The sequence below is a fragment of the Oncorhynchus kisutch genome, linkage group LG14 (assembly GCF_002021735.2).
Source record: "Oncorhynchus kisutch isolate 150728-3 linkage group LG14, Okis_V2, whole genome shotgun sequence".
In the NCBI taxonomy this organism is placed as follows: domain Eukaryota; kingdom Metazoa; phylum Chordata; class Actinopteri; order Salmoniformes; family Salmonidae; genus Oncorhynchus; species Oncorhynchus kisutch.
This window is the reverse complement of record NC_034187.2, coordinates 9321364-9333863: the sequence shown is the minus strand read 5'-3', so window position 1 is coordinate 9333863 and position 12500 is coordinate 9321364. Positions and strand designations below refer to the sequence as shown.

General features: G+C 45.3%; 1 protein-coding gene across 2 annotated transcripts in view; it reads right to left on the bottom strand.

The window, feature by feature from the left end:
- Positions 1 to 12500, bottom strand: part of LOC109878620 (neurexin-3a-like) — a 665512-nt gene that overhangs the window by 89708 nt on the left and 563304 nt on the right. For both annotated transcript variants that reach the window (XM_031787765.1, XM_031787764.1), the window contains one exon: positions 1951 to 2040. In XM_031787765.1, coding sequence (XP_031643625.1) covers positions 1951 to 2040 — 90 coding nt within the window. The remainder of the gene's footprint in view (positions 1 to 1950; positions 2041 to 12500) is intronic.

Sequence of the window (12500 nt, the reverse complement as noted above, 5' to 3'; positions counted from 1 at the left end):
AGGGATGTGAGCCAAGGCTGAGAAAGGAGGAGAGAGAGGGATGTGAGCTAAGGCTGAGAAAGGAGGAGAGAGAGGGATGTGAGCTAAGGCTGAGAAAGGAGGAGAGAGAGAGGGATGTGAGCCAAGGCTGAGAAAGGAGGAGAGAGAGTGATGTGAGCTAAGGCTGAGAAAGGAGGAGAGAGAGGGATGTGAGCTAAGGCTGAGAAAGGAGGAGAGAGAGGGATGTGAGCTAAGGCTGAGAAAGGAGGAGAGAGAGTGATGTGAGCTAAGGCTGAGAAAGGAGGAGAGAGAGGGATGTGAGCTAAGGCTGAGAAAGGAGGAGAGAGAGGGATGTGAGCTAAGGCTGAGAAAGGAGGAGAGAGAGGGATGTGAGCTAAGGCTGAGAAAGGAGGAGAGAGAGTGATGTGAGCTAAGGCTGAGAAAGGAGGAGAGAGAGGGATGGAAAGAAAAGGAGAGGAAAAGGTCAAAGCTTTATGTCCGTCTCCTCAAACTGGCCCTTTGGGACGGCGTCTGATCAGCAGTATCTTAAAAGGCTAGAGCTGTTGCCAAAACTATGAAGACAAAGAATGGGTTATGTTTAAAATGCTATGGCTAATGCTGAAGCTAGTAAACAGGGGTATGAGCTGATGTTTAAAATGCTATGGCTAACGCTGAAGCTAGAAAACAGGGGTATGAGCTGATGTTTAAAATGCTATGGCAAATGCTGATGCTAGATGTTGCTGTTTAAAATGCTATGGCTAATGCTGAAGCTAGTAAACAGGGGTATGAGCTGATGTTTAAAATGCTATGGCTAACGCTGAAGCTAGAAAACCGGGGTATGAGCTGATGTTTAAAATGCTATGGCTAATGCTGAAGCTAGAAAACTGGGGTATGAGCTGATGTTTAAAAGGAATACTGCTGAAGATAGAAAGAAGGGGCAGGAACCTGATGTTAAAATGGGCTAATCAGGGGCAGGAACCTGATGTTAAAATGGGCTAATCAGGGGCAGGAACCAGATGGAGTAAATGGCTAATCAGGGGCAGGAATTAGGGGCAGGAACCAGATGGAGTAAATGGCTAATCAGGGGCAGGAATTAGGGGCAGGAACCTGATGGAGAAAATGGCTAATCAGGGGCAGGAATTAGGGGCAGGAACCTGATGGAGTAAATGGCTAATCAGGGGCAGGAATTAGGGGCAGGAACCTGATGGAGAAAATGGCTAATCAGGGGCAGGAACCTGATGGAGTAAATGGCTAATCAGGGGCTAGAATTAGGGGGAGGAACCTGATGGAGATAAGAAGTACACCACAAGGCGCTGTGAAGTTTCGAATGAGACACATCATTTCTAAAATGAAAAATACATGCCAAATCTAAGTTGTAACACATCTTCATAATCTTAAAGTTTAAAACGACAAAATGGTAATACTCGACTTAGGAAGTATTGAGTAAATTGTTAACCCGCTAGGAAATCATTTTCCCAGTTTCATGCAGCAATTCTCCAATTGTATCAACATAGCACTGTGGTTAATGAATTAATAAATAAATTATTGTACTTCAAACTATTGTTATCTGACTCAATATTTTAGATGTATGACTGCATGTTGACTGCATGTTGATTCATGCATTAGATGCCTTTATTTGTGTTTGAGATGGCATTCAGGTTTTAATGGGAGTGAACTTCAGGAGATACTTCCTTATTTTATTATTTTTTATTATCTTATTTTCGAAGGATTCACAGAGTATATGAAATACTATATTATTGTGTAATATTCATTAGCAGTCCATTTAACTGAGTAGAGTGTTTATAAATTATCATGGGATTTACGTGTTAAAAAGTGTGACAAAGGATGTTAGGTTAAAATAATTTTTTTTGAAGTGGGAAAATGTGCTACGTTTCAGCAGGAAAATACAAAAAGAAAACATCCCTTCAATGTTGAGTTCAATAGAAGATTAAAGTTGTGTGTTAAGTTTACCTTTCTCCTGTAGCCAATCCACTACTGGCCGGGCGTATTTCAACGGGAATTTCTTAGTGGCAATTTCAAGACGTTCACTATCGGTCGTCGCTGTAAAAAAAAAAAACAACAACAACATTTTAAACGTTATTAAACAGTTTGTATTTGGCATTTTTACACGTTTTTAACACATGTTCACTTAAAAAAAAACATTTATTTTCATGCAAAAGTATATAAAAAAAAATGAATAGCAGGTTAGAATTGATGTGTTGTTTATGAGATAGCTGAAAGGGTTATCAGTAAAATGATAACAAACATTAAAGTTATTTGCTGCTCTGCTGAATTTCATGACACCTTGTTCATAGGGAACAGAAGCACCTCTATATTTGTGCATTCAATTAATTTAAACATCGACAAACACATTTAGAACCGAGGCACCGTAAAAATCTACTTTTGGGATGAAGGGTATTCTAGTACCTTGAACCTCACAGAACAGTTCCACTGCACATACACAATGCAACCATTCCATAGTATTAACATCCAGTCCGTAGGCATTAAGGTGCACTTTGGAACAGGTTGTATCTTAAGTCCTGCCCTGAATCTTCCCATCTTTTCCATCCCCCAATTGAGACCACCACTTCTGCAAGGATAGAGACAGTAGGTACAGTAGCTGTGTGTGGGTGTGTGTATGGGTGTGTGTTGTGGGGGTGTGGTTGTGTGTTTTAGGGGTGTCGGGATGTGGGGGTGTGTGTCGTGTGGGTGTATGGGTGTGTGTTGTGTGGGTGTGTGTCGTGTGGGTGTGTGTTGTGTGGGTGTGTGTGTGTGTTGGGTGTGTGTTGTGTGGGTGTGTGGGTGTGTGTTGTGTGGGTGTGGGTAATGTGGGTGTGTGTGTGTTTGTGTTTGTTGGGTGTGTGTTGTGGGGGTGTGTGGGTGTGTGTCGTGTGGGTGTGTGTCGTGTGGGTGTGTGTTGTGTGGGTGTGTGTTGGGTGTGTGTTGTGTGGGTGTGTGGGTGTGTGTTGTGTGGGTGTGGGTAATGTGGGTGTGTGTGTGTTTGTGTTTGTTGGGTGTGTGTTGTGGGGGTGTGTGGGTGTGTGTCGTGTGGGTGTGTGTTGTGTGAGTGTGTGTCGTGTGTGTGTGTTTGTTGGGTGTATGTTGTGGGGGTGTGTGGGTGTGTGTCGTGGGGTGTGTGTTGTGTGGGTGTGGGTCGTGTGTGTGTGTGTGTTTGTTGGGTGTGTGTTGTGGGGGTGTGTGTTGTGTGGGTGTGTGTTGAGTTGGTGTGTGTTTGTGTATGTCATGCTCTTTACCCTGCACGCTGAAATGGGAGCCTCATTCTGGAAGATTTACCCTCAGTATCTCCAGGAGACAATGGCAGCCCGGTTCCTTTATCTGGCAATCCGCACCACTCTTATTTAATCGCAGGATTAGATGCCCGGCTCATACTGGAAGGCTTATCTCTCTCCCTCCCTCCTTCCATCCCTCCATCCCTTCATCCATCCCTCCTTCCCTCCCTCCGTTTCCCGCAGCCCCCCAGTAGAGATTTATAGGGGCGTGAGATTCGGTTTTCGATAGCAGTAATTGTGTTTGGCTTGTAGGGTACACCAAGTATTCATCCCACACCTAGAGACGACCCAATCACCCAGAGACGACCCCATCACCTAGAAATGACCCCATCACCTGGAGACGACCCCATCACCTAGAGACGACCCCTTCACCTTTTATTCTGTGCAGATAAAGGTGGCCCAAGGTATTTCTTATCCAAACACAGCCGCTCCCCCGGTCTGTCTCTGTCTCTCCATCTCTTTCTCATTTTCTCTCCCTTTCTCTCCCTTTCTCTCCCTTTCTCTCCCTTTCTCTCCCTTTCTCTATGTAATGTCAGGTTTTCTGTCAGTGACTGCGGAGCGTCCATGTTGTGAACCGTTCTGCAGTGCGGCAGGCAGCATCAAAGGTCTCAACACGGACCACCGCATCGCTGTCGTCCTACCCATGGACACGGAAGACATCTCGGATCCTGAGAACAGAGCAGATTTTCCCCGGCACAGAGATCCACCGGAGACTCCTCCTTATCGTCCCCCAGACAGAGCCGCAAGCCGCAGGACCTGTCAATCAATCTGATCACTCCAGATAGGAGATCAATTCTCCCTACTTGTCAAGTTATGAGACACCAGCTTGATGCAGTTTGCAAGACAAAAGGAGGAAATAGGTCTGAGAGGCAGGCTGTATCGTTCCCTTCCCTCGTCTCCATTGTGCATTGAGCCAGTTGCATAAAGCTAGAGGGAAAATAAACCTGCGACGGGGCGACGATCACAGGATGGCTCAGACAAAGCACAGCCTCATTCACATGAAACAGGATGGGCCTGTGCAAATGAAAGCAATCGTCCTCAAACACGCAGTCTGGCTTCTGAATGCAGCTCCTGATAAGCTAGGAGGAGGTGCAGTGTGGCTTCTGAATGCAGCTCCTGATAAGCTAGGAGGAGGTGCAGTGTGGCTTCTGAATGCAGCTCCTGATAAGTTAGGAGGAGGTGCAGTCTGGCTTCTGAAAGCAGCTCCTGATAAGCTAGGAGGAGGTGCAGTGTGGCTTCTGAATGCAGCTCCTGATAAGCAGGAAGGAAGTGCAGTGTGGCTTCTGAATGCAGCTCCTGATAAGCTAGTAGGAGGTGCAGTGTGGCTTCTGAATGCAGCTCCTGATAAGCTAGGAGGAGGTGCAGTGTGGCTTCTGAATGCAGCTCCTGATAAGCTAGGAGGGGGTGCAGTGTGGCTTCTGAAAGAAGCTCCTGATAAGCTAGGAGGAGGTGCAGTGTGGCTTCTGAATGCAGCTCCTGATAAGCTAGGAGGAGGTGCAGTGTGGCTTCTGAATGCAGCTCCTGATAAGCTAGGAGGAGGTGCAGTGTGGCTTCTGAATGCAGCTCCTGATAAGCTAGGAGGAGGTGCAGTGTGGCTTCTGAATGCAGCTCCTGATAAGCTAGGAGGAGGTGTTGCTATTTCAAGGCAATTTGCAGAAAAGTATTTCTTCTCTTTTGCTTTTCTCTCTTCACCACAGCACGCCTGACTCTGGCAGTAGATCCCTATCTCTCTAGCTTTACCTCACAGATAAGAAAATGGTTAGAGGCAATGAACCAGTGTTTGGAGTGGTTTGACTGTTTTAGTACTACCTGAACAGAACGAGTGGTTCCTGGTGAATACTGAAAAATCCTAAAAGGGAGGGAAGAAACAGTGTAAAGGTTTCCTATCAGAGTTAGTCATTGGGACAGGAGATTTGCCTGACTATAGGACCTGGCCAGGGAACAACGCTGACACGGGCTACAATGACAGTCTTATTCAGTAATCTAGTCCTCAAAAGCCTTGCTTGTCTCTGAACCCTAAAACATAGAAACAGACGTTCCTTCTGTGTACTCTCTATTCTCACAAATGGCTTGTTATAGCCCTGACATGGTACAGTGTCATAATTAAGTGATCAAAATCCTTTGTCCCAGAAACTAATAAACAGCCGTTTGCTCTGTAAACCAGGGGAGAACACCTGCCCCCTCTCATTTGCTCTGTTCACCAGGGGAGAACACCTGCGCCCTCTCATTGGCTCTGTTCACCAGGGGAGAACACCTGCCCCCTCTCATTGGCTCTGTTCACCAGGGGAGAACACCTGCCCCCTCTCATTGGCTCTGTTCACCAGGGGAGAACACCTGCCCCCTCTCATTGGCTCTGTTCACCAGGGGAGAACACCTGCCCCCTCTCATTGGCTCTGTTCACCAGGGGAGAACACCTGCCCCCTCTCATTGGCTCTGTTCACCAGGGGAGAACACCTGCCCCCTCTCATTGGCTCTGTTCACCAGGGGAGAACACCTGCCCCCTCTCATTGGCTCTGTTCACCAGGGGAGAACACCTGCCCCCTCTCATTGGCTCTGTTCACCAGGGGAGAACACGTGCCCCCTATCATTGGCTCTGTTCACCAGGGGAGAACACGTGCCCCCTATCATTGGCTCTGTAAACCAGGGGAGAACACGTGCCCCCTATCATTGGCTCTGTTCACCAGGGGAGAACACCTGCCCCCTCTCATTGGCTCTGTTCACCAGGGGAGAACACCTGCCCCCTCTCATTGGCTCTGTTCACCAGGGGAGAACACCTGCCCCCTCTCATTGGCTCTGTTCACCAGGGGAGAACACCTGCCCCCTCTTATTGGCTCTGTTCACCAGGGGAGAACACTTGCCCCTCTCATTGGCTCTGTTCACCAGGGGAGAACATCTGCCCCCTCTCATTGGCTCTGTTCACAAGGGGAGAACCACAACCCCCTCTCATTGGCTCTGTTCACCAGGGGAGAACACCTGCCCCCTTTCATTGGCTCTGTTCACAAGGGGAGAACACCTGCCCCCTCTCATTGGCTCTGTTCACAAGGGGAGAACCACAGCCCCCTCTCATTGGCTCTGTTCACCAGGGGAGAACAACTGCCCCCTCTCATTGGCTCTGCACACCAGGGGAGAACAACTGCCCCCTCTAATTGGCTCTGTATACCAAGGGGGAAACACAGCCTCCTCTCATTGGCTCTGTAATACAGGGGAGAACAACAGCCCCCTCTTTTTAAAGCCATGAAGTGCAAGGCTAACCTGGGATACTGCAGGATGTTATTTTCAGAAAGCAGAATCCCCCATTATTACCCACCATTGCGACCTGTACGCTCTCGTTGGCTGGCCCTCGCTTCATACTCGTCGCCAAACCCACTGGCTCCATGTCATCTACAAGACCCTGCTAGGTAAAGTCCCCCCTTAACTCAGCTCGCTGGTCACCATAGCATCTCCCACCTGTAGCACACGCTCCAGCAGGTATATCTCTCTAGTCACCCCCAAAACCAATTCTTTCTTTGGCCGCCTCTCCTTCCAGTTCTCTGCTGCCAATGACTGGAACGAACTACAAAAATCTCTGAAACTGGAAACACTTATCTCCCTCACTAGCTTTAAGCACCAACTGTCAGAGCAGCTCACAGATTACTGCACCTGTACATAGCCCACCTATAATTTAGCCCAAACAACTACCTCTTTCCCAACTGTATTTAATTTTAATTTATTTATTTATTTTGCTCCTTTGCACCCCATTATTTTTATTTCTACTTTGCTCATTCTTCCATTGCTAAACTACCATTCCAGTATTTTACTTGCTATATTGTATTTACTTTGCCATCATGGCCTTTTTTGCCTTTACCTCCCTTCTCACCTCATTTGCTCACATTGTATATAGACTTGTTTATACTGCATTATTGACTGTATGTTTGTTTTTACTCCATGTGTAACTCTGTGTCGTTTTATCTGTCGAACTGCTTTGCTTTATCTTGGCCAGGTCGCAATTGTAAATGAGAACTTGTTCTCAACTTGCCTACCTGGTTAAATAAAGGTAAAATAAATAAATAAAAATAAATAAAATAAATAAATAAAATTATAGTGAAATGAAAAATGGCAATTTGTGGCCAATATTAGTGTAAATATTGCTTTGTTCAAAGACAATCAGTGTACCAATGTTTGCTTCAAATACACTAAATATATGTAGGATGACGGTACTCTCAGAACTACCTCTTCATGTGATGAGGAGGGGGAAGCCATTTACACTCATGCACACAACCAGAAATGAGTGTTCTACTGAGCCGAAAGGGAGAAAATGAAGTTTAAAGTACTACATTATTTAGCTGAGCTTTTTTGTAATGATGTGCGCTGAGAGTCGGGAAGCAAGTTCAGGGAGTGTTTTAATAAAATAAACGGAACATGAAACAAAACAAGAAGCCCGAACAACACACAAACAGGAAACAGAAACAATGGCGCCTGGTGAATGGAACCAAAGGAAGTGATATATATATATATATATATATATATAGGGCAGCTAATCAAGAAAGTGATTACAGGTGCGCTTAACGATGGTGACAGGTGTGCGCCATAACAAGCTGCCTGGTGACCTAGAGGCCGGAGAGGGAGCACACGTGACACTTTTGGGAGACTAGGAATGAGAATAATCGAATGATAACTCTATTAAATGGCTCAGAATAATATGTGAATTGGATTCCAGGCTCTGAAAAATTTGGGAATTGGAATCCAGTCTCTAGTATCTCTGGAATTAGAAAGACTCAGAATAATGTGCTATTTATAGACTTGAAAGGGAATGGGAAGAGAGAAGTAGATTTTCAAAATGTAGATAGACGTCCCAGAATCACAAAGTAGAGGACTTAACTGATCATGTGTTGTATAACTTTTGTACAATGCTGTGTTTCAGAGTATACTGTTTCTTCTGTTTAAATAAGCAATATGCAGGAGTAGCTCCTCCATTTACTGGTTTCAAAAATTCTCATTGTTCGCCTAATTTCAGTTTATGTGATAAAACGAGCAATCATTTTGCAGAGAATCATTGTATCATCTAAACCATTGTGAAATATATTTTCCATTACCCAAAATATTGTATTTGCAGCTGTTACAAACGACGTAAAAACAAAACTTAACAACGGGAAGCACAGAAATAGACTCGCTTTCAAAGAGACTGACAGAGCTAAAACTCGTATTTCTATGTGATTTTGGTCACGTTGCCCAAGAAGTTACATATTGCAGCTTTACCATTTGGAAATAGGTCCTGCTTTCCTGACCCAAGGCAACAAGAATGGGCTTTTCAGACGGATCTGAACAATCTGTAAAAAGGATTTTGAAGCAGAATCAATAGTATACTGGACAAAGTGAAAACACTACTGACAGAACAATACAACAACACAACGGACACAACGACACTATGGACACAACAACACTACGGACACAACAACACAACGACACTACGGACACAACAACGCAACGGACACAACGGACACAACAACACAACGGACACAGCAACACTACGGACACAACCGCACAACAACACTACGGACACAACAACACAACGGACACAACAACAATTCAACGCTACGGACACAACAACACAACGGACACAACAACACTATGGACACATTAACACACTACAACAACAATACGGACCCAACAACACAATAACACAGCAACACTACAGACACAACACAACAAAAGAATGGGCACAACAGCACTATGGACACACCAACAACACAACAGACACAACAGCACAACAACACTGCAGACACAACATCACTATAACACAATGGACACAACCCCACTACAGACACAACAACACACAAACACAACAACAGAACGGACACAACACCACCATGGACAAAACACCACAACGACACTGCAGATACAACAACACATCAACACAACAGACACAGTAACACAACAACACAGCATACACAACACAGCAACCAACAGGCACAGCAACACAACAACACTACAGACACAACAATACACAATACAACAATGCAACTGACACAACGTCACAACAACACAACAACACTACGGACACAACAATACAACAACACTACAGACACAACAACTCAACACTACAGACACAACGACACAACAATACTACAGACACAACAACACAACAACACTACATACACAACAACACAACACTACAGACACAACGACACAACAACACTACGGATACAACAACACAACAACACTACAGACACAACAACTCAACACTACAGACACAACGACACGACAACACTACGGACACAACAACACTACGGACACAACAACACAACAACACTACAGACACAACAACTCAACACTACAGACACAACGACACTACAGACACAACAACACAACAACACTACATACACAACAACACAACACTACAGACACAACGACACAACAACACTACGGATACAACAGCACGACAACACTACATACACAACAACACAACAACACTACATACACAACAACACAACAACACTACGGACACTACAACATAACAACACTACGGACACAACAACACTACGGACACAACAACACAACAACACTACGGACACAACAACACTACGGACACAACAACACAACGGACACAACAACACTACGGTTACAACAACACTACGGACACAACAACACTACGGTTACAACAACATAACAACACTACGGACACAACACTATGGACACAACAACACTACGGACACAACATAACAACACTACGGACACAACAACATTACGGACACAACAACATTACGGACACAACAACACTACGGACACAGCATAACAACACTACGGACACAACAACACTACGGACACAACAACACAACAACACTACGGACACAACAACACAACAACACTACGGACACAACAACACTACGGACACAACAACACTACGGTTACAACAACATAACAACACTACGGACACAACAACACTACGGACACAACAACACTACGGACACAACATAACAACACTACAGACACAACAACACTACGGACACAACATAACAACGCTACGTTTACAACAACACTGCGGACACAACAACACTACGGTTACAACAACATAACAACACTACGGACACAACAACACTACGGACACAACAACACTACGGACACAACATAACAACACTACGGACACAACAACACTGCGGACACAACAACACTACGGACACAACAACACTACGTACACAACGTAACAACACTACGGACACAACAACACTGCGGACACAACAACACTACGGACACAACAACACTACAGACACAACAACACTACGGACACAACAACACTACGGTTACAACAACATAACAACACTACGGACACAACAACACTACGGACACAACATAACAACACTACGGACGCAACAACACTGCGGACACAACAACACTACGGACACAACAACACTACGGACACAACAACACTACGGACACAACATAACAACACTACGGACACAACAACACTGCGGACACAACAACACAACCTAAGAACAGATTGTCATTCTAAGCTCCACAATGAACCATAATTCAATCAGTATTGTGACACAACAATAATACAATACCAAAACAAACTTCTGAACAACAACCAATCAGGATAAATCATGAGCTAACAACGAGGTAAATCCGGCATCTTTCTAGATTGTCGAAAGACTATCTGTGTTCACAATGATGACAATCTTTTCTACGTCCAAACTTCATGTGATAACAAGAGCAGATGAGAAATGCGAGACGAAAGTCATGAAAAACATTTTCAAATTGGAATGTGCAAGTATCCATAAGGTCAGAGATGAGCCTGTCCGTATCTTTTCCATTAAGAGCAGACAGCAGAATGTTCTAGAGAAATTGTTCACCACATGGCGTCCCAGCAGGTGCCCCGACGCCACCAACATTATCCCGTGATTTGACTGCCACACATGGGGACCCTGGCCACCGTAACCCGGGTAACAGGACAGAACAGCCCAATGGCAGAGGTAATTGTCAACCATTTTCTTCGTTGCCGCTGGCTACTGAGGCCTGAAGGGGAGGCTGAGGCCAACAGAGACATCACCATGCATTACACAGTCTGCATGGCACTGGCCTCACAAAGGCCATGTACAGTATGTCCTTTGAGAAATAATATCACACCGAATATATACGAGTATACACATTTACGTTTCTACTGAAGTTTACTGTTGGCAAAATACACAGTCTTACTCAAAGAGATGCTAAAATTTCAACTCCAAACCGGAAGTTATACTTTCCATGGATTTCCAGCATTCAGACAGTATTCATGAACACCTCTAAAGTCTGTGAGTGCTGTCGTGGGAATTGACTTAGTTGTATCTATGGCTGTCTAATTGTCTTAATTTTTAAATTTGATGCTATGTCTATGGTCAACTCTGGTTTTCTCTGGGTGTTTTCCAGAGCTTTGCCTCTGTTTGCAGGTGTCCTCCTTGTCCCTGACTGGAGGTGTCCTCACTGTCCCTGACTGGAGGTGTCCTCACTGTCCCTGACTGGAGGTGTCCTCACTGTCCCTGACTGGAGGTGTCCTCACTGTCCCTGACTGGAGGTGTCCTCATTGTCCCTGACTGGAGGTGTCCAAGCATAGAGTTGAACAGACTGTTAATTGTGGCCTGTGAAAATGTTGTCCCACTCCTCTTCAATGGCTGTACGAAGTTGCTGGATATTGGCGGGAACTGGAACATGCTGTCGTATACGTTAATCCAGAGCATCCCAAACATGCTCAATTGGTGACTTGTCTGGCGAGTATGCAGGCAATGGAAGAACTGGGAAATGTTCAGCTTCCAGGAATTGTGTACAGATGATAGCGACATCAGGCCGTGCATTATCATGCTGAAACATGAGGTGATGGCGGCGAATGAATGGCACAACAACGGGCCTCAGGGTCTCGTCACAGTATTTCTGTGCATTCAAAGTGCCATTGATAAAATGCAAGTGTGTCCGTTGTCCGTAATATATGCCTGCCCCATTCCATAACCCAACCCCATGGGACAGTCGGCCACACAACACCATACACGCTGTCTTCCATCTGCCCGCTACAGTTGAAACCGGGATTCATCCGTGAAGAGCACACTTCTCCAGTGTGCCAGTGGCCATCGAAGTTTAGAATCTGCCAACTGAAGTCGGTTACGATGCCGATCTGCATTCAGGTCCAAGACACAAGTTTGGACGAGGAGCACGCAGATGCTTGTGCAAACCCACAGGTTCATCAGCTGTCCGGGTGCCTGTCTCAGACTTTTCCAGAGGTGAAGA